This window comes from Protopterus annectens, chromosome 1.part0 (genome assembly GCF_019279795.1).
Source record: "Protopterus annectens isolate FY-2018-M chromosome 1.part0, PAN1.0, whole genome shotgun sequence".
Lineage (NCBI taxonomy): Eukaryota > Metazoa > Chordata > Ceratodontiformes > Protopteridae > Protopterus > Protopterus annectens.
Genome location: NC_056725.1, coordinates 414,114,910 through 414,138,301, shown reverse-complemented (window position 1 = coordinate 414,138,301; position 23,392 = coordinate 414,114,910). Strand labels below are relative to the sequence as shown.

Sequence of the window (23,392 nt, the reverse complement as noted above, 5' to 3'; positions counted from 1 at the left end):
TGTCGAAAATGGCAAAGTGACAGAAGCAGCCAAGCAACTTCTTTCCCAGGGAAAGAATTTGCTTATATGCAGCTTCGTCATTTTGTGTTTTCGACATTTGAAGTTCAACCAAGACGCATTCGATAAAATGCATTTTCGGTCTTCTGACAGGAACTCCTGGTGAATGGGTAAGTGAGGTGAGTGTGAGCAAGTGTTGGGGAGCTTGTTTGTAGATGAACAGATGTGAGGGTGTGTGCGCATGTGTGGGAACATCTGGATGCATTCAATCTTTCTTAACACTAGCAGTAATAACCACATTCAAATACCTTTAAAAAAAAAAAAAAAAAAAAAAAAAGCTGCCCTGCAGCCATCGTCTTATTCAGCAAAATATTCAAAATGATTGGTGTGAACAGATATTTTTTTTATTCTTAATAAGACAAGTCATAAAAAAAAATAAATTTTCAATTTATTAGAAAATTTAGAAAACAAGGCAGTAGTGTTCAGCTGCTGCAAAAGCGGTTTCATAACTTACTAGCGAGTACATTTTACTGAATTTTAAACAAATGCCTCTGACTAAAATTAACTGGTAATACAATCCTGCAAATATGAAGCATGTTCAGCACTAATAATACAATCCTGCAAATATGAAGCATGTTCAGCACTAAACTTTCTGCCAGTGGTGCTTTGCTTGCATTAATTTTCTCTATTAAAATAAAAAAATAGTACTACAGGTGTACACTCGAGTTAATTTATCAAAACAGGTTACTGGTCATCTTTAAATTTGTGTCAACTGCCTGCAAACAAGCAAGTTACAAAAGGAAAAAAAAAAGGATGCAGCAAATTAGCAGTCTAGTTATTTTATTGCTGGAAATATTTTCTCAAAATACTCCTGAAGAACTTCTTGCATTGTGTCCTCTGTATAATCACGCACCAGGAATCGACATCCATCATTTGCTCCTCGTATCATTGCAGACAGAACTGGAAGAAATCAAAGATATAATATTAGTCAAACAAAGAATGGTATGAGAACACTGGACATGGTATACAAGGCGGTTATATTACTTAAAAAAAAAAGGAAGAAAACCAGGCAACTCATTTAAGTGTCCAGTTAGTTTCCAAAGATCATTTAGGTTACTGAGAATTTCTAAAAATTCATGCATTACTAAATTCACACTGACGCTCTGCTAAACCATGGTACAAGCACCACACGTCACAGACCTGTGCATGTTCTTAACTGTGCCTTTCCAAGTAACTGGCAATGTTTTGGACTGTGGGAATTAGCATTTTTCATCTAGTTCATTGCTAATTAAGATTTGAGTAGGCAAAAAGAAAAGCTAGCAAGTACGACTGCACGGCAAGCAAGTTAGACTGAACAAAAATGAAAAAAATGAAAAAAAATGCCAGCACTAGAAGGGACTGACACTAATAAGTTTATTAAGCTGAGTACTAGACCGGTTTCAGCACATGGCTTTCATCAGTAGATTAATACACTTTAAAGAAAAGCCCCACAATAAATAGCTCAGCAATGATGACATCATTTCCTGTCATAAGAAAAATATAAGGTAATACATAAATACACATATGTATATATATATATATATATATATATATATATATATATATATATATATATATATATATATATATATATTAGTACATAGTTCAAATAACATGTGTATAAAAAAGAAATATATATTTTTAGAAATAATGAAATAAATAAAACAAATCAGGCATAAACATATAACCTAAGAAAACCAATATTTATAATTTATCATTGAGTCCAGGGGAAAACAAAAGTACAGTTTTGTACCTACCATAAATGTAGATGTCCGATAGACATGCAACTGCAGTCATAACATGTGGGTTGTCCTGCCTCAGGCAGCCCTCGGTCGGCCGGATTCCAAAGTCTGGGTCCGACGTTGGCTGATGTCGCATTTCTCTCCGACGTCAGAGCGGCTGGAGTACCTACGTATTAGTCTTAGTAAAGAGCAGTAGTTTCTCTGTTCATTTATCTCTTTGTACCTATGTATTAATTATCAAAACATGTAGTATATTCTCTGTTTATAAGTATGTAAACTAATGTCAATGTGGAGCTTTTCTCCCCGGGCCACCGCTGAAAATGGACATGTATCCAGTCGGATTTTCCCGGTCAACAAATGTAAAATAAAATAAAATAAAATAAAATAAAATAAATAAATAAATAAATAAGCATCAGCCAACGCCATTTTCTTCAGTGTTTCTTGCCCCAGATGCCAGGTGCCCTCCAAGGAAGGCTGTAATCAAATTGGAAGACAAAAACAGGATTCCAAACAAATAAATGAACAATAAAACAAATACACTATAACAGATATCCCCAGCTAAGAGAAACAGGGATAGGAGTGGACCCTAGGCATAGAGGGGTATGGAGGGTGGGAAAATCCAACTGCAGTTGCATGTCTATCGGACATCTACATTTATGGTAGGTACAAAACTGTACTATGTCCTTCAAGAATGCAACTGCAGTCATAACATGTGGGTAGATACCATAGCTTAGCTGGGGGAGGAGGAATGCTCTAGGAAAAAGATGGTGTGGCAATCAAACCCTGCAGGACTGCCGAAGCAAAGCCTGCTCTGGATCTGGAGTATAGAGGGAGATTGCAGTGTTTGGAGAATGTATGCACGGAGCTCCATGTAGCAGCTTCTAGAATGTCCTTAGTAGGCACCCCTCTTAAGAATGCTGTAGAGGTGGCTGTAGCTCTGGTGGAATGTGGTCTGACATTGGCTGGAACAGTCTTTCCATGAAAGGAATAACAGAATCTGATGCAATGTCCAATCCATTTTGAAATAGTCTGTTTTGAAATTGCTTTTCCTTGGACTGCAGGGGCGTAAGTTACAAAAAGTTGTTCCAACTTCCTACTGGCCTTGGTTCTGTCCAGGTAGTAACAAAGTTGTCTGTGAATGTCCAAGGTATGCAACAGTCTTTCCCCCTTATTCTCAGGATTGGGGAAGAAAGCAGGCAGATGAATGGCTTGATTTAAAGAAACCCTAGATACCACCTTTGGCATAAAAGTAGGGTTGGTCCTTAATGAAACCCTGTCTCTGTGAAAAATAATAAAGGGTGGTATTGCCATTAGGGCCTGTAGCTCCGAAACCGTTCTTGCTGATGTAATTGCCAACAGGAAAGCTGTCTTCCATGAGAGAAATTGCAAATCAACTGAAGCTGCTGGCTCAAATGGAGGTAGAGTCAGTTTTTCTAGGACAAAATTGAGGTCCCAGGCTGGCACTGGGGCCTTTCTTGGTGGCTTAATGTTCTTGATTTCCCTGAGGAATTGCCTTAGTAAAGGGTGTGAAAAAACAGGAGGATCAGTGTTGTATCTAGCTGAAATAGCAGATGCATGTATCTTTATGGAAGAATATGAGAGGCCATTCTTTAACATATCTGCCAAATATTCCAAGATGAGTGGGATGTTCAACAATGATGCATCATGTCCCTTGCTGGTATTCCAATTGCTGAATCTTTTCCACTTTGCCAAGTAAACCTTTCTGGTGGATGGTCTTCGAGCCTCTGCTAGTATCCGCTGAACTTCCTTGGAGAGAGATAGGCTGAAGTTATTTATGGGATCTCCCAGGCTGTTAGCTGCAGTGTCTGAAGATTTGGATGCACTGTTTCGAAGTTGTGCTGAGTTAGAAGTAGAGACCATTGGGGAAGGGCCCACCTCCTGGTGTGACATATGCTCCGTAGCAGTGGGTACCAGTGTTGTCTTGGCCAGTCCGGAGCTATTATGATTCCCTTGGGTCTCTCTGCGTTGATCTTTAGTAATACTGAGGTCATCAGTGGCAGAGGTGAGAATGCATAGATTGTTAGGGAGTTCCAGTTGAATGAGAGGGCATATATTTTCCAAGCTTTTGGATGGTATGTCCTTGTGCAGAATTTTGGTAGTAGATGGTTGAGATGAGAGGCAAATAGGTCCACTTCTGGCTTGCCCCATGTTGAAGTGAGTTGTCTGAAGGCCTTCGGATGTAACCTCCACTCGTGTGGATCTGTGAAATTCCTGCTTAGGCTGTCCGCCAACACATTGTCTTTTCCTGGAACAAACTGGGATTGTAACTGGATGTTTAGGCTCAGAGATTTCTCCCAAAGCTGCATTGTCAGTCTGCAAAGAGGGTAAGAGTGGGTGCCCCCTTGCTTGTTTATGTACCACATCACAGTGGTGTTGTCTGTCCGTATCATTAAATGGCCTTGCTGGAGTTGGTGTTGAAAGGCCTCGATGGCATGCATTACTGCCAGCATTTCCTTTTGGTTTATATGCAGATGTGTTTCCTTTGGAGACCATTGTCCTTGTATACACCTGCCTTCCATGTGCGCCCCCCCCATCCAAGGTCTGAGGCGTCTGTAGTCATGGTCTGTGTTATCTGTGGTTTTTTGAATGACATACCTGTGTTTGCCTGGCTCACCGAGGCCCACCATAGGAATTCCTTTTGTAGGCATGGAATTAGTGGTATGATTGTCTCCAAGTTGTTGCTGTGTTGAGACCAAATGCTTTTTAGGTACCATTGAAGCTTTCTCATGTGTAGTCTTGCGAATGGAACCAGGAGAATGCAGGATGCCATGTAACCCAGGGCCTGTAGGAATCTCCTTGCAGTCATCTGGGTTAGTTTTGCTAGACCTTTGAAATAATGAGTTAACTTCTCTTGCTTGTCTTCTGTCAGGTAAGCCATCTGAGAGGCTGTGTCTAGTTTGGCTCCTAAGAAGATTATTTGCTGGGATGGCTGCAGTCTTGACTTTTGGAAGTTGACTGTGTATCCCAGAGCTTGAAGTAATCGTATGACATAATCCAGGTTTTTTGTCAACATCAATTTGTCGTCCGCTTGTATGAGGCAGTCGTCCAGGTGCGGGTAAATTTGTATACCCTGGAGCCTGCAATGAGCAATTACTGAAGCCAGGCATTTTGTAAATACTCTGGGCGCAGTAGATAAGCCAAATGGCAATGCTGAGAATTGATAATGCTCTGGCCCTGCAAGAAATCTGAGGTATCTTCTGCAGCTGTGTCTGATAGGGACATGCAGGTATGCCTCCTTGAGGTCCAGAGTAATCAGCCACGACCCCTTGCCCAGCATGGGAAGGAGTTGCTGTAGAGTCAGCATTTTGAACTTTGGCACTATGAGAAAGGTGTTTAATGCGGACAAGTCCAGTATTGGTCTCCATTGAGATTCTTTTCTTGGAACAAGGAACAGCCTTGAGTAAAATCCCTGGTCTTGTTCTTGTTGTGGAACTCTTTCTATTGCTTTCATCCGAATCAGCAGAGTGATTTGCTTGATAGCCTCTGCCCTCTGATTTTGTGGCAGGTTTGGCATGCCTTGTTTTCTTGGTAAGGTATGAAAATGAAACCTGTACCCTCGGTCTATAATGTCCAAAATCCATTTGTCCTTTGTCAGTCTGTGCCAGTTCTCTGCAAACAGAGATAATTTCCCGCCCAAGGGAGCTTCCAGTTGTTCCCTGGTAGGCGGTAATAGAGGAAAGTCATTGCGATTGTGGTTGTGGGGCAGGTGAAACCCCTGCGCCACTTCTTTGGTTTCCTGGCTGCCATTGTCGTCCCCTGTAAGGGCCTCTGTATTGGCCTCTTCCTCGGCCACGTCTGTTCTTACCCCTTTGAAACTTTTCTGGATTAGGAAAGGACCAGTTTTTTGAAGGCCAATTCCTACTGAATCTGGGGGGTTGAACCTGGAGGAAATCTTTCACAGTCTGGACTGATTTTGCTTTTTCTTCGATGGTCTTTAACACATCCTTAGCATTTGCACCAAAAAGCTTGTTCTTTTCCAAAGGTGCATCCAGTAGTTTTGCTTTTACATGATCTGGTAGAGGTTGATCTTTTAACCAAGCATGTCTACGAATGACTGCCCCTGTCACAGCTGCCCTACATGAAGCTTCCAGTGCATCATATCCACACTGCAGGAAGTGATTGCTTACTTGCTGAGTGTTATGTACAGCTTCCTGCAAAGTCTTCCTGTCTAAAGGCTCAGGAGTGGCTAATGTTTTTTGTAAATCTTCTAACAGATAATCCTGGTATTGTAACATATGGAAAAGGCAATTTAAAGCTCTCATAGATAAGGTAGTGGATGTGTAAACCTTTTTGCCCCATCTCTCTAATGACCTAGCTTCCCTGTTGGAGGGCAAAGGATTCTTTGAGGTGGAGGCTGAAACTCCTTTAGGCCCCTGTGAGATAGTTTCCAAATCAGCAGTGTGGGCCCTGAATAAATGGAAATGAGTTTCTGGGACCCTGTAATACCTGTCTGGCTTGGCTGGAGCAGGAGGAAGAGAATCAGGGGTAGCACTAGAGTCAGAATACAAATCATCCAGAACATCAAGTACAGGAGGAATAGCTAAGGGCCTGTGCTGAGGCTTCTTAAGGAAAGTCCTAAGGCGTTTCCTAGAATCAGAATATTCCTGACCTTGCCACTTGAAATGTTCCCTCATGGTGTGCAGAACTTCCCCAAAAGAAATATCCTCAGGAGGGGAGGCCGAGGGATGGAATCTTCTGCATCCGAGTCCTCATAGGTCTGGAAGAGCTCTTCCTGGCTATCAGAGTGGACAGAGCCCTCAGAATCTTCATCTGAATGTGTAGGGTCAGAGGGTTCAACCCGGGGCCTTTTATCAGGAGGAGGCTGGGATCCTCTCTCAGGATGGGCCTGTGAACCTCTAATCATGGAAATCAAATCAGCAGCCATGGACATAATTTGTGTCTCTGGAGTCGGCTGAGGTAAGGGTTTAGAAGTAATATGCTTTGTTTTGCTGGCTGCCTTAGCCCTAGTGTAGGCCTTAATAGACATGGCCATAGGGGGCCTGGCAGCTCCACGTGCAGGAGTGACCTTGTCTACAGCAATGGTCTCGGGCATTTCCTCGGTTTCAGTATCCGGAGGAAAATCTATAACTGGCGTCGGAGTAATGTCTGGAATTGGAGTCGGCGGTACTGCGGTGTCTTCGGTTCTGAGTGGTGGAGAGACCGTCTCAAAGGGAACCGGAGCACTAGCGCTAGGTTTTGGCGTGGAGTCGGAGGTAGACGCGGGCCGAGGATGTCGGTCCCGGTCGTTTCGCTTTTTGGGCGTTTGCGATGTCGGAAGATCCGACGGCATGGTGTAAGCAAAATTATTGCCGAAAAAATCTTCAGCGAACTCCGCCCGGCGCCTGAGAGTGCGCTTGTTGAAGCGAGCATAGGCTACACAGGCCGAGACGTCGTGGTCTGGGCCCAGGCAAGGGAGACAGTAAGAGTGGAAATCCTTATGAAGTATTTGTTTACCACAAGAAAGACAATTGTTAACTTTTTCAGTAATTTCTGACATCGGCTGAGGCAAGAAAAGGTCCCCAACGGGGTACTTAGCTTTTTGATGACTTCGGTATCGTAGAATACAGGAGCTGACCGACCGGCACTTGCAAACTGCTTCTGCTTCGGGCACCGCGCGGCAAGAATGACTGAAGAAAATGGCGTCGGCTGATGCTTATGTACTCCAGCCGCTCTGACGTCGGAGAGAAATGAGACATCAGCCGACGTCGGACCCAGACTTTGGAATCCGGCCGACCGAGGGCTGCCTGAGGCAGGACGACCCACATGTTATGACTGCAGTTGCATTCTTGAAGGACATCCTCCTAGTTACACTATCCATTTTCTTTCTTTATTGTTAAGAATTTTGTGCCATCCAGTTTTGAAAGCACGATTACCTGTAATGTTGAGTATGATAGTAAATGTAAATTTAGCAGTGGGATGATTCAATGAGTGTCTATATAGGGCATTGGTGATCCAGGCATTCCTAATATCCCCCAAGTGTTCAGATATTCTAATTCTGAATTGCCTAGATGTCTGCCCAACATAAAAAGCTTGACAGGTGCATGTTGCAAGATAGACAATCCAATCTGATCTACAATTACCAAAACAACCAATATTATATAGATGTCCCGTATTCTTACTAGTAAATGTTTTGGTTTTGAATATGTAGCTGCAAAAACTGCAGTGTCCACAGGGGTAAGTTCCAACCAGTTTTTCACCAGTTAGTGTCCTCTGGGATAGAGTGCCATCCCTAGAAGTTGCTTTCTTGTAATGGGAGAAATGTGATGCTAATGTTTTGCCCTTCCTATAAGAGAATGAACATCTGTCCCCCAAATAATCCTCTAAAACAGAGTGAGATTTTAGTACATTCCAATGTTTGTCTATGATGTCCAGAAGGTGCTTAGTATTTCTGCCATAGGTTGTGACAAATCTACAGGTATCATAGTTAGTCTGTCTATGATGTTCTTTGTATTCCAATAGTGTATCCCTGGTATAGTTTTTACTCCATTGCATGGCAGAATGAATAGTATGTCCGGAATAACCTCTAATAAGAAACATGTTGGCTAGATCATCATGATGTTGTTTCAGATCCTGTTCAGAGGAACATATCCTTTTTATCCGCAAAAACTGGGGTTTGGGGATGTTATTAATAGTATGCTTGGGATGTAGACTGTTGGCATGGAGCAAGGTATTGTATTCTGGAAATTTGCGAAATACAGAAGTTTTAAGGGTGTTATCAGGTAGACGCTGTAAAAAAACATCCAAAAAGTGTATTTCATTACGATGGTAATAAACCGTAAATTCGACACCCCATATATTTCCATTAAGATGTTCCACAAATTCCTGTAAATAATCTGTACCACCTTTCCAAACCAGCCAACAGTTCTAGGAAGAGGTCAGTGCAAAGGGCTTTTCTCCATACCCCATGCTGTTAAATCTCTAGAGTTAATTATAAAAGTAAAAAAGACGTAGAGGGCAAACTGAAGCACACGAAAATGCCAACAGGCAAACATGAACCACATAAACCGAAAAAATAATAAAAAGTCACAAACCCCAAGGTAAAAACGAGAACCATTTAATGAAATACACCAAATGACTAAGTGCTTTCACCTTCATGTTACAACAGGCTTTTTCAGAGTCATTTGACACATAAGACATACTTTAAATATCTTTACCACAATGAGGCAACCAATCATCTTTATTAATTCAATAGATGTAAAAACTTTTAAAAACAATTTAAAGGTACAACACATATAATAAAAACTTGTTGACAGCAAAATCTTAATTCATATTAATTCAACCCATCATATACAATTTAATAAACATAAACAAAAAACTTAACATTGTACTAAATTGTGCTCAATTATATTCTATGTATCTGACCTATTGGGTTAGATCTTGTTTGCCCTTTGTTTTAAAATTGGCTTTATAGAGGATGGTATCATTAAAACCTGGTGCAACCATAGCATTCAGTCTTAGTTGTCACCTGACTTCCTTTACTCTATCACAAAGAAAATGAACTTTTTAAAATTGTTACATTTAACACTATGTTCATACAGTGCATTACCTGTATCTCTATTTTTAATTGCTCTGAAATGCTCTCCAATCCTGCCCCTGAGTCTACGTGTACTTTTCCCACGTAGAACCCAGGGCAGGATACACATGTTGCCAAATAAACAACCATGGAAGAATTACAGTTGCATTTTCCTGGACATTTTAAAGAAAAATTGCAATTAACTACTGAGACAAATGGCCCATCATTAATGAACTTGCAGTATCTGCAAGCTCCACATTTTGACATTAGTGACCTATAACCCATTATTTTACTTCTTTCTCCCTCCATCTCCAAGATGTTTTTAATGTTCTTACCTTTACTGTATACTATTTGAGGTTTTGTTCCAAGTCTGTCCTTAATTTCTTGTTCAAAACTAAGTCCCAACATCTATTAATAATGTCCACCACCTTTGGAATATTGCATTTTTTAAAGGAGTTATCAGAATGAGTTTAAATTTCTAACAGTGGAAAATCCAGTATCCCTTAGATTTTTTGCATCCCTAAGATCCACACAAATGTCCAAGATCCTCCTTTTAGACCAGTAGTAGCGGTGAGGGGGTCCAAAACTTAACCTCTGGCAGCTTTGGTGGATAATTTGGCAGGACCTGTGATGAGGGAAGCCAATCATATTATTAGGGATTCCTAGCCTTGGTTGGAAAGACTAGGAATACACAGAGATGGTGATAGTTATTCCATTTTAACAGTGGAAGTTGTCAACTTATTCACTGTTATTCCACATCAAATAGGGTTGGAAATGTTTCAGGAAAGTTTATTGAAGAGTGAAAGAATTGACAGGATGAAGATAAATTTACTTGTTGGAACAATGGAAATAGTTCTGAAGCATAGCTTTCTATTCTTTGAAGGTGAGTTTTTCCATCAAATTTCAGAGGTGGCAATGGGGGCAAAATATACCCCCATTTTTGCTAACCTGGTCCTATTGGAATGGGAGAGAAAGTTTATTTTGGGAACCCACTACATGGACAAAAATTGTTTTGTACAATCGATTTTTGGATGACATCCTCATCTTATTAAGGCAAAGGGGTGAGAGTGAAGCTAGTAAATTTGTAGAATATTTAAATAATACAACCTCATTTTTGAAGTTTTCTAGCACATGGAAAGCAGGTGAGATTGATTATTTGGATATACATTTATCAAAAAGCCAGGACAACAATTCCTTGGAAAGTTCAATTTTTAGGAAATAAACTTTTTCAAATACTTTGCTTCTCTTTAACAGCTGAGACCCTCAACATCAGAGAAGTATTATGAAGGGACAGATGGTGAGGTTTGTCCATGCTTATAAGTGACAATTTTACATTTAAAAATGAAATGTATACCTTAATAGGTATGTTCATTGAGAGGGGATATCCATTGAAATTGCTGATAAAAACAAAAAGAGAGGTAATACAGAAAATACATTCTTTTTGTCCTATACTTAGAATGGAGGGGTACCCGCAAATTAACTCTAAGAAAATGAACGACAGTGATGCAATAATCTTGCGTTATAATAAGCAGATTTCAAAGGTGGTGGACATTATTAATAGATGTTGAGACTTATGTTTTGAACAAGAAATTAGGGACAGACTTATTACAAGACCTCAAATAGTATACAGTAGAGGTAAGAACATTAAAAACATCTTAGAGACGGAGGGAGAAAGAAAAAGAATGGGATATAGGTCACTAATTTCAAAATGTGGAGCTCGCAGATATTGCAAGTTCATTAATGATGGGCCATTTGTCTCAGTGGTTAGTTGCCATTTTTCTTTAAAACATCCAGGAATATGCAACTGTAATTCTTCCATGGTTGTTTATTTGGCAACATGTGTATCCTGCTCGGGGTTCTACGTGGGAAAAACTACACTTGTACTCAGGGACAGGATTGGAGAGCATCTCAGAGCAATTAAAAATAGACACACATAATGCACTATATGAACATAGTGTTAAATATAATAATTTAAAAAAGTTAATTTTCTTTGTGATAGAAAGGTTGCGATGTTAAAACTGAAGTTGAAGTAAAGGAAGTCAGGTGGCAACTAAGACTGAATGCTATGGTTGTACCAGGTCTTAATGATACATCTCTATAAAGCCAATTTTTATACAAAGGGCAAACAAGATCTAAACCAATAGGTTAGGGCCATAGAAAATAATCTAGCACAATTTAGTACAATGTTGTTTTTTATTTATGTTTAATGTTTATTAAGATTGACATTAAACTGTGTATGAAGGGATGAATTAGTATGAATTAAGATTTTGCTGTAAGTTTTTATTATACATGTTGTACCTTTAAATAAGTTGTTTTAAAAAGTTTTACATCTATTAAATTAATGAAGATGATTGATTGCCTCATTGTGGTGAAGATATTTAAAGTATGTCTTATTATGTGTCAAATGACTGAAGAAGCCTGTTGTAACATGAAGGTGAAAGCGCTTAGTCATTTGGTGTATTTCATTGAACGGTTCTTGTTTTTACCTTGGGGTTTGTGAATTTTATTTATTTTTTTCGGTTGATGAGGTACAGGGCAAGCTCCTGCATGTGAGACTGGCTCTTACCAAGAACATATGCAGGACAGGAATTAAAAAAAAAAAAAAAAAAAAAAAAGAATGAAAGAAAGAAAAAAGACAAAAACAGGTTCTTATGAGAACTTGATGTAGAATTTGCTAACAGCAAACTCTATGGATTGAACATTGGAAACTACAAATCTGCTGAACCTGCAAGAAACAGTACAAAAACAATGTTTTTGCAGGGAGTTAAGACACACCGCTATCTCTCCATTGTTGCACACTGGAAAGGTGTAAAAATTTAAATACATTGCCAATACTTCCTAACTACACCAGACTGATGTAAAATCACTTGGGTACTGGTCATACAGACAACTGGGATCGAGTGAATGGATTCCAGCAGATACAATTCATTGACCATTGTGTGTGTGTGGTACCGAATGATAAGAGATGCATTAATGCCCTAATTATGGCTCACTTTCTAGCACAGAGTACATTGGGGTTCACACACCTTTTTTTTTTTTTTTTATTACTTCTTGTTCTAGCTCTTGTTTTACATTACCTCACAAAGCACTTAACACTCTTGCCAGGTCTAACCCATGGTTGAACCATATTTTTTTATTTTACTGCTTATGGAAATAAAGAAATAAAGAGAACATAAGCATGATGCCAGATCTTACTTCTGTGTCTCAGCATCCTATCTAAAAATGAACACGTTGTGGTTTTGACTTTGTCCTTTAGATGAGCATGACAAACGTTTGTACTGTGACAAGCAACTTCACATAACAATACACTAAGAATTCTGATGAGTACTGTTACATCATCGTAGTCAGTCAATAATGGTAACAGTTTTAATTTTTTTTTAAACAAGTGGTGAACAGCATAGCTTTTTCATCATTCATACTACATGAAAAAATGCTAAACACTTCAGTAACATTCATTAATAGTTACTAATGTGTCACAAGTTCCTTATGTAACAACTAGCATTGGTGGGTGACCAGTTCAGTTATCCTAAGTGATTAATCATAAATACTACTGCTGCTGCTATACAAATAACAGAAAATTGTAAAGTAACACAGGAGTCATGATAAAAACACAACAAACTACTCGAAGAACACAGAAATGGGGTAAGAGATGGAGCAAGCCCTTACTGCTTAAATGGAATCTCCCTCTTAGATCTGCCTTTATGGGGAGCACCTCACTCATTTGTACTATATAACTTTGAGAAGTACATCTGAGCAGTAATCACATATGGCTGATACCTGTGAATATCAGTCCAAGTGGGGAGTGGGGAACTAGAGGATCCAAGTCAATTCATCTTTTGGACCGAATACCCAAATTATTATGTAATGGTTCCCAAACACAGGGATATTAGTCCTATAAGTCAAAAGACTGTCTTCAAGATATCTTCAGAGAAATTCTTGAAATGTGCAACAGAAATGGCAGCTGTTCCACTGTGTCTCTTGATATTAGTATTACTAATTGCATTAACTTCATTAATGAAGTTTTCTACAACTATGAACTGGATTCTTATGCAGGAAATACACTTTGTAAAGTACTGTAAAGTTTATAAACTTTAGGTTCATAGGTTCATAGGTTTATACTAGGCTATCTGCCCTAAGGCATTTATAAGCCTAGCCCAAATTTTTGTGGCTTACGCCACCCCTTATATGAAAAAATACTGTGCCCATTAGTTTGTTGTGCCTCTGTCCAGCAGTGACACAGAGATGATTCCCGGGGTAAACCTACGATCTCCCATCCACAGGTCTAGATTTCTCTTGAACAGAGTCAACGAGGTGCTCTGCCTCACATGGACCGGGATTTTATTCCACAGCATAGGGAGTCTCTGAGTGATAAATCTATCCCTCCAGCACGTCCTATTTATATCCGTGCTAAGGTTTAAGTCGCTTGCTCTAGTGGTTTTGGTGGATTTGGATATTTTGAGGTGGAGCATGTCCATTAATTCCGGGTTGGACATGGCCTTGTATGTCAGGCACGCCACCTCTGAGCAGACGGTATGCGACTGAATAGAGCTGGAGTTTCTTCAATCTGGCAGCATATGACAGATTTTGGAGTCCCTTTATCCTTTTGGTGAGGAACTTTTGGGGTCTCTCCAATTGCTGCAGATGTCGGGTGAGATACATCCCGAATGGGGCATTGTACTCGATCATTGGTCTGATAAGTGAAGAGTACAGGGAACAATGACCTCACTAGATCTGGATGTGAATCCCTTCATGATCAGGTGGGCAATGTAGAAGGTCTTTCTAACCACTTTAGCAATGTGAGTGTCAAAAGAAAGGCCACTGTCAACCTGGGTCCTCAGGTCCCTGATAACCTCTTCTGTGCTTAGTGGATTGCCACCTATATGGTAGCTTGGGGTTACCTTGTTTTTCCCGAAGGGTATGACTATACATTTTGGCGTTTAACTTCAGGCCATGGCTCTGGCACCAGCTATCTGTTTCCGAGTCCCTTCTGAAGGATATCCGTGTCGATGCACTTTCCACTATGGCGCCCAGTTTGCAGTCGCCTGCAAACTTTGTCAGCCAAAGTCCTCCTATGTTGGCCTGTACTTCTGAGAAGTAGATGCCAAACAATAGGGGCCAAGGACCGAGCCCTGTGGGACACCACTTGTGACCGGCTTGGAGTCTGACACAGCGCCAGCAACTCTAACCCTGTGGGTTCTGTCCTTAAGCCAGTTTGCAACCCATCTTGTGACATATGGGTTTACATTTAAGCTGGTAAGTTTTTCTACAATACCGAGTGGGGTATTGTGTCGAAAGCCTTTGCAAGGTCAAGGTAGGCTGTATGGACTGCCTTTCCTCATCAATGGCCTTGGTGACTGTTTCGAAGAAGTCGACCAAGTTCAAAAGGCATGATCTTCCTTTGACAAAGCCAAACTGGGTCGGGTCCAATGTCTGCAAGTCCCCTATATCTTTGTTTATGAGCTCCATTATGATCCTCTCCATAGCTTTGCAGACTAGACTTGTTAAGCTTATGGGGCGGTAATTACCAGGGTCCGTAGAGGCGCCGCCTTTGTGGAGTGGGACAACAGTTGCCGACGCCACTCCTTGGGCACGTATCCTGTGGTAAGGCTGAGATTAAACAGCTGCCTTATGTGCGGGTTTAATTCCTCATTTAGCTCGTGTAGCACACAGCCGGGGACACCATCCGGTCCCATTGATGCTGTGTTTTTAGCTTTAGAGAGCAGCTTTCACCTGCGCATTTGAGATGTCCGGGAGGCTACACTCTCCTGGCATAGTTATCTCTCCTTTAGGGCTGGAGCGCCGTGTGAAGTTTGCACTGAACCTGTCTGCCAGTATGTTGCCAATGTCTGTGGGTTCAGTGATTTTTATATCATTTTGGACTAATTCTGAGCATATCTGGGAGTTTCCACCCAGGTTCCTAACATAGCTGAAAAAGGCCTTATGATTGTCCTTTGAATCCATGGCAATTTTTCTCTCACAATTGGCCTTAGTTGATTTTATGAGTGCTCGTATTTTTTTACTAATAATGATCAGGGGTGACTTCCCTTTTATGGATTTTGTTCTATCATGTAATAGCTTTCTCCTCTTATTGTAAAGTTTGTTAATGGCTGGGGTCCACCAGACTGGACGTTTGCCCTTTGTGGAAAGAGTCTTGGTTTTATTTGGGATTGCCTGATCCATGCAGTCCTGGAGGTGTTCATAGAAGGCATTTGTAAGGGCTTCCGCAGCTTGGGTTGTGGTTTCCACTGGCTCAGGGGCCTTGAAGGATACCACACCAGTCTTGAGTAGTGTGAAGTTTGCTTTAGAGAAGTTCTTCACTATGGTCTTTTTTGTAGAGACTCTGGAAAACTTCACAGCCTGGAAAACACTATACATCACACTCAAAGACTAACGGTCTTGCACATAACTTTATTTTAGCTTCAGCTGACCTTATATTAAGGTTGCTTAGCTTTCTTATTAACCACCATAATGTGCATTCTTTCAAATATTTTACAATTGCTCTAACAATGGCTCAAGTGTGTTACTGGCTGTTATATGCCATCTGTGTTTTTATGTCGTTTGTTTTCAAATTGATTGTGATGTTACTCTGTGTAATCTTTTTCAACCACTTCATTGTATTCTTGTTGTAATATTGAAAGTCCATATTTTAGCCATTTGGTCCCTGCATTACAGGATTCAATATTTCAAACAATTACTCATTTTCCAGCTTGCATACTATGCATGCCTGTTGGAGGCTTTCCTAGCAAACACTTTTGAAACCCCAGCTGGAAGGTCCTGCAGGACAAGAGGATGTAAAGTAAAACTCAGGCTCTAAATTGAGCAACTTATCTACAGCGGTTGTGTTGTTGCCTCACAGCAAGACGTTCTCCCGTTCAATTCTCAGCTAGTGTGCAGGGAGTGCCTTCTGTGTGGAGTCTGCATGTCCTCCCCGCGGTCGAGTGGCCTCCGAAAGACATACGTAAATGGGCGTGCCTTCGCTGAAGGTTGGGCATCGGGCTGGCAACTCAGCACCATAAAAATCTACTTCCAATCATTAGCGGACCGGAGTTCCACTGTGGCGACCCCTTACCGGGAAAAGCTGAAAAGACGAACAACAACATTATCTTAACAGTGGAGACTCCCATGAATAGACCCACAAGAATTTCATGCACTGCTACGGAACCCACAGCCTAAAATTACCCTTTTTTGACTGCCGTAGTCTGAAAACTATTAGTTTTTTTTCTCTGAATTTGGACATGAAGAATAGATTCAGAGGAAACAAAAGTGAAGGTATAGGAGACTCTTATGGATGGAGAACATATTTACCAGAAATTTCTCACTGTGCTGCTGTACTAATCAAAATGGGAAGAACCACAACCTTAGAAAGCAAACAGATCAATCTTCAGACTGCTACAGGCTGTAAACTCTGCAAATGAGCAGGTGGCATATAGGGATGAAGCCCTGACTACAGCCCAGGTGACCTGTGATAATTTAGCAGGTCTAGCACTTGGAACGTGCAGGATAGGTGTGCACATCCTTGGGTGAAGCACACAGTCAGGCATATCACCATGCTGGCTCCTTGTTGGAGGATAGGGGCAATGGGGGTGCTTATCTGCAAAGGGGGGGCTGCAGGGCTTTAGCTAAATTGTATATGGAAGCATGGGTTAAGTCTTAGACTCATTATCTTCTACTGTACTTCATGTACTTTTGTAAATGTCAGTCCTTTGCATTACACCTGTGTTCACAATGTATTTTATAATTTATCATTATGTTTTCGTGCATGTATCTTGTTTTACTACCTTTGTCTGGGTAGTGGCTAAAGAGAGTCCTCAGGATCAGACAACTTATGAGGTTAATAAACATTAAACAAACAAAGCATGAATAATATGCAGTGGGCCCACTGCTTTCCATCCTCTTGGATGCCATGAGCATGCAGCGAGCATGATTAGACCACAAGGAGAAAGCACTCCATTAGCAGCAGCATGACACTGTACCATAATGTCCATCTCCTCAGTGGCCACAAATATAGGTTAAAGTTAGTTCAGGGGTGGCTGTTGGGTTCACTGGACCCCAGTGGATAAGGAGAGGCTCTGGGAGCAAGAAAGTCAGCTGTGGGAGAGCCAAAAAAGAGGTACTACTATAATCTCTCAATGAAACATAATACTTGAATCTTCAGCTCCAGTTCAGGATGAGGAGAGTAGCTCAATAAATCTACCAGCAAATTCACTTCACATGAGATGTGAAATGCTGAAAAAAGAGTGAAGACTCTGTGTACTGCTCATTGCTAGGATGCATGCACAGCTGTTTTGCACAGTGAGGCTCAACAGTGTATCTTTTTTTTATGCATCATATGATGGAGTAGGCTGCCAGACTAAGTTTTAAGGAACCAAAAAGCAACTTCCCTTTCAAGACCCCAAGAGCTATGACGTCTGTCTGTAGCTCCAACTAGCTGATATGGTGCACTCTTTACAAGGGGGGAGGGAGCTCTTCACTTGAACTGTGCAGAAACCAAGGTAAACTTTCAACCACATCAGCAAATTATCCATGACCAAAACCTGGAATAGTTTTAGCTGCAGGAAAGAGACGCCCACCTGAAGGTTTGTAGGACTACTTACCACCCCTGGAGCCTGTGGCAAGCATCTAACACCAATAGCAAACCTATGATTGCATGGTGACTCTGCAGCTGCTTGCACCTTACAGAACACTAATATCCTCAGTAAGTGTGCATATAGCATGATAAAGGATGCATCAGCTAGCAAGCCCAAAAGGTGCAGGGGATTCCTAGTCTGGATCCCCTGCTAAATCCTAACTCAAGCAACTACATTTATAACTTTGTTGGTCCTCTCCACAGGCAGGAAATACCAACACTGAAATATCCATGCTGATAAAGATAATCCTCTGAGATAAGATCAGAAAAGACATCTTAGTCTATGGCCATGCTGACAGACTACATCCATAGCAGTACCCACTTCATAGATGCCACTAAAGAGAAGAGAGTCCTTCAATAGTGTCACCAGAAGGCAGTTATCCATGCTAGGGACAATAAGGACTTTCTTCTTCTGCAAGACTTTGATCACAATGGCCGCCATCTTGAACACTGTATGTGCTGAAAGGTAGGCTTCGAGCTACGCTGCACAGTAAGCCAGAAGCAACTCAAAAAGTGTCCATTTCGAAGGTGAGAATGGTGGGAGGGATGGATAATATGGACTGAAGAACATGGATCTACAATTATGGTAAGTACATAACTTTCTTATCTAAAGGTTGTCTTTATGTTCCACCGCATTCTGTAGGGTAGAGTATCCAGCCAAACAAGGGTGGCCTCAGGAAAGAAAATTCCACAAAATGGTGGAGCCAAAGGTCGACTTGGATCTGAAATGTATATCTAATTTGCAATGACTTACAAAGGTCTGAGCGCTAGACCAAGTAGCAGCTGCACAAATATCTAGACAGCCCTGCGCAAAGAACGCAACTGAGGTAGCATCAGCTCTAGTAATATGGGCTCTAGGACTTTTACCGAGTAAACAAAGGAAATACAATCAGAAATAAACATCTAGATAAGGTCACCTTAGAAACAGATCTACCTAATCAAGTACTGGAGAAGGAACCAAAAAGCTTTAATTCTGTCCAAATAAAATCTCACTCGATGCTGAACATATAAACAGTGGGGCAAGTATTCCCCTTTGTTACTGAAGTGGGGAAAGAAAACGGGTAAATGGACTGAATGATTCAACTTTGACTCAGAGGTCACTTTAGGTAGAAATGAAGGATTAGTCCTTAGAGACACTATGTTCTTATGGAAAATAAGATAAGAAGGTATCCAAGACAAGCTTGGAGTTCCGAAACCCTATTGTAACAACTGGTTCAAAGGGAGGTCTAGTCAAAGCTTGGAATAGTAGGGTCAAATTCCAAGGAGGAACCAGATCCCTGACAGAGAAACTATGAAGGAAGGTACCCTTCAAAAATGCTTTTAATAATTTGAGGGATGCAACAGGTATATTTCCATACCCACATGAAAATTAGATATGGCTGCTAAAGTACAGTTTTGTACACTTACCATAAATGCAGATGTTTGAGTGTATTCACTGTTGCAGCCATTACACATTTGGGTTATCTGCTTGCAGGTAGCCCTCAGTCGACCTGAAAGTCTTGGGTCCTGCGTTGGTTGTTGTCTCTTCTTCCGTGACACCAGGTCATCAGGGGTATAAAACATGCAGCCGACGTCATTACATCAGTTTTTCTTGCCCCAGATGTCAGGTGCCCCCCTAATGGGAAGCAATTAAATCTATAAATATACAAGGTTATACCTCAAACAAAAAAGCAAATACACCAAAAAGCTTTTAAGCATTGAAAAGGAGAGAAGAGGTATAGCCAAACAAAGTCAGGGGGCTGGAGGGAGGGTAACCAGGACTGCAACAGTGAATACTCGAACATCTACATTTATGGTAAGTGTACACAACTGTACTATGTTCTTCGTGTTTCACTGTTGCAGTCATTACATTTGGGTAGATTCCCAAAGCTAAGGATGGGAGGAGGAATTTGGGTAGCATTAGGACCAGCTGTAAGGCCCTGCAAAACTGCAGTGGCAAAGCCAGCTCTGGATTTAGAGAAAAATGGCAAATGGTAATGCTTGGTGAAAGTATGTACAGAACTCCAGGTAGCAGCTTCTAGGATGTCCCAGGTAGGTATGCCTCTGAGAAAGGCTGTAGAGGTAGATGCAGCCTTGGTTGAGTGGGATCTGATCCCTTGTGGGATAGGTTTTCCATGGTGCTTATAGCAAAAGTGAATGCAATGGCCTATCCATTTGGAGATAGTTCGCTTTGAAAAAGCCTCCCCCTTTGTCCCTGCAGCAAATGCCACCAGTAGTTGTTCAGATTTCCTTTGAGGTTTAGACCTGTCCAAATAGAATCTAAGTTGTCTGTGCACATCTAAGGTGTGCAGTATCCGTTTCCCTTTGTTCTGCGGATTAGGAAAGAAGGTAGGCAAATGAATGAACTGATTAAAGGCCACACTGAATAACACCTTTGGCATGAAAGAGGGATTGGTCCTGAGGGACACCCTGTCTGCATGAAAGATGATTAAAGGCTCCACTGCCATAAGGGCCTGTAATTCAGATACTCTTCTTGCTGAAGTGATGGCTAAAAGGGAAGCTGTTTTCTAAGAAAGGAATTTTAAACCTGCAGTAGCAGCTGGCTCGAAAGGAGGAAGGGTGAGTTTATCCAATACAAAGTTAAGGTCCCAGGCTGGAGTTGAAGCTCTCCTGGGTGGCCTTAAATGTTTTGGCCCCTCTGAGGAACTGCTTGAGTAGTGGAAGAGAGAAGAGGGGAGGTTCTGTGTTATAAAGAGCTGAAATGGCGGAGGCGTGAATTTTTATTGAGGAAAAAGACAGGTCCTTGTGAAGCATCTCAGTTAAGCATTGTAAAATCTGAGGTAAATTAGGCACTGCTGTGCTCATCCCTTGAGACTGGTTCCAGGCACAGAATCTTTTCCATTTTTCAGCATAAGATTTTCTAGTACTAGGCCTCCTAGCCTCTAAAAATGACATGTATCACTGGTTTACTGAGGGATGGTAAAGGAGAGCTTAGGTAATTAGCCAGGCTGCTAGGTTTAGTGTTTGAAGCGGAGGGTGCAGAATCTGGTTCTCCTGCAGAGACCGCAGGGTAGGAGTCTGAGGCAGGTGCCATGGGGTTAACAGTGACACACTGCGCAGGAGGGGGTATTAATGTTGGCGTGGCCAGACTGGTGCAATCAAAATCATCCTCAGTTTGTCTTGTTTGATCTTTGGTAGTACTTTGGAGAGCAGAGGCACAGGAGGAAAGACATAAACTGATAGGTTTTTCCAGCTGAAGGACAGAGCATCCACTTTCCAAGCTTGTCTGTGGGAAGTCCTTGCAGAAAATTTTTCCAATTCATAGTTCTGGGGGGAGGCGAACAGGTCTATATCTGGGCTCCACCATTTGCTTGTCAACATGTTGAAAATCCTTGGTTCCATTTTCCACTCGTGTGGGTCCATGAGGTTTCTGCTTAGTCCATCTGCCACTGTATTTAGTTTTCCTGGCAGAAATTGAGCTTTTAGATGTACTTGGTAGCTCAAGGCTGTGTTCCACAAGCCATGGCTAGTTTGCAGAGGGGGTAAGAATGTGTACCCCCCTGCTTATGTACCACAAGAATGTGGTCCTTGAAGGCTTCTGTACAGCTAACATTTCTTTATGACTGATGTGAAGGTGCATTTGAATTAGGTTCCATTTGCCCTGAATGCACTTCCCTCCAGTAGAGCTCTTTTGTGGGTGTACCTTTAACTCCTAGTGGGCGTGGCTTCAGCATTTAAAAAATAAAGTTTTCACCTTATATTTTTAACAAATGCCTACTGACAAAGAAGATATATCAATACAATTGTGTTTGCCATCATGTATGCTTCAAGATAAAATTTTCTGATACCTTGTATGTAACATGGTTTTGGAATTATTAATGTAAATATGAACAGGCAATATTTGACGCCTAGAGGCACAGTAGGAGGTAACTGCAGAAACGCCTGGAGACGTCACTCGGCTGTAGTGAGGGAGCATCCAGTAATTTCACTTTAACATGATCTGGCAAGGATTGCTCCTTAAGCCAAGCATGCCTTCTAAGTACAGACCCAGTTATCGCAGTCCTGCAAGATGCCTCTTGTGAATCAAAACCACACTGCAATGTATGTTTACCAACTTGTTCAGCAGAATGCATAAAATCCTGTAAATCCTTATTTTCAGCGCAATCAGGAGTCAACATCATTTTCTGTTTAAACAATCCAATAATATACAGCTGATACTTTAACATATAAAACTGGCAATTCAAGGCCCTAATGGCCAAAGTTGCAGAAGTGTATACCTTCTTACCTCATCTATCCAGCGCCCTGAAGTCTTTATCAGAGGGGGTAGGATTTTTGGCAGTAGTAGCTTTAATGCCCTTGGGTCCCTGTGAAATGATTTCAGGATCCGCAGTAGGATTTTTGTAAAGGAACTTGTGAGAGTCAGGAACCCTGTAATATCTATCAGGTTTTCTGGAAGAAGGAGGTAAAGAGTAAGGGACCATGCTAGATTCCGAAAAGGCATCAACAATGTCCAGTACAGGAGGTATAGCTAAAGGCCTGTGCTGGGGCAGGAGCAAGAAATCACTAAGCCTCTTTTTAGAATCAGAGATATCTTGACTTTCCTAACGAAAAAGCTCCCTGAGAGTATAAAAGGTTTCACCAAAAGAGAAATCCTCTGGGGGGGGGGGGGGGGGGTAGAGTCCACAGCATCAGAATCATCATATGTAGATAAAGGTAAATCCTGGTCATCAGAGGAAACATAATTTCAGAATCCTGGTCAGAAATATCATAAGCAAACTCAGTCCTAGGTCTCTTAGTGGGGGAAGGTTGGCTTCCTCTGATTAAAATAATAAGGCCTTCAGTCATTCTCATCATTTGTTCTTTAGGCATAGAGGCCTAACCATGCGGTCTGGGCGTCAGTTTTCTAGGCATGGTTCGAGTTTTAGGCCTTGAAGAAGAAGATGTTGCCGGTTTAATACGCAAGTCAGTAGAGGCCTGAATACACCCTCAGAAGCCGGTGCCTGCTCAGCGGCTCCGGACCCATCCAAGGTAGAGACATCCGCAAGTTCCACAGTTGAAGCATCTCGCGGCATACCAGACTCTGAATGGGTCTCAGTAGAGGCCTGCGAATCTGAAGTAGCGGGTATCAGGGGCTGCGAAAGCGCCTCACTGAGTACCGGCGAACTGGGTGGCCTGTCTTTATCTTTGCATTTCTTCGGAATGTCGGTAGTCAGATGGCTTACCGAAGACATATCAGGATAATTGAACCGAGCACAAACAAATTTAGAAGTGCAAATATACCGATGACGGATAGTTCGTGGTTTAAATAAGGCACAAAACCGGCAGCGAGGTACGTTGTGGTCAGGGTCTAGGCAAGGAATACAGTACGAATGAAAATCTTTATGAGGTATTTGCTTTCCACAAGAAATGCAATTATTTACTTTTACTGACATCGGTTTAGAGCAAGAAAAAGTTTCCCCAACGGGGTGCTTAGCTTTTAGTTGAAGACTTCGGTTCTGAAACTCGAAAATGAAA

The 23,392-nt window shown here is 41.5% G+C and overlaps 1 protein-coding gene across 1 annotated transcript in view; it reads right to left on the bottom strand.

Moving 5' to 3' along the window:
- Positions 1-379: 379 nt before the first annotated feature.
- Positions 380-23,392, bottom strand: part of DNPH1 (2'-deoxynucleoside 5'-phosphate N-hydrolase 1) — a 180,958-nt gene continuing 157,945 nt past the window's right edge. Inside the window, exon 4 of the mRNA XM_044060282.1 lies at positions 380-957. Coding sequence (XP_043916217.1) covers positions 833-957 — 125 coding nt within the window. The 3' untranslated portion in view covers positions 380-832. The remainder of the gene's footprint in view (positions 958-23,392) is intronic.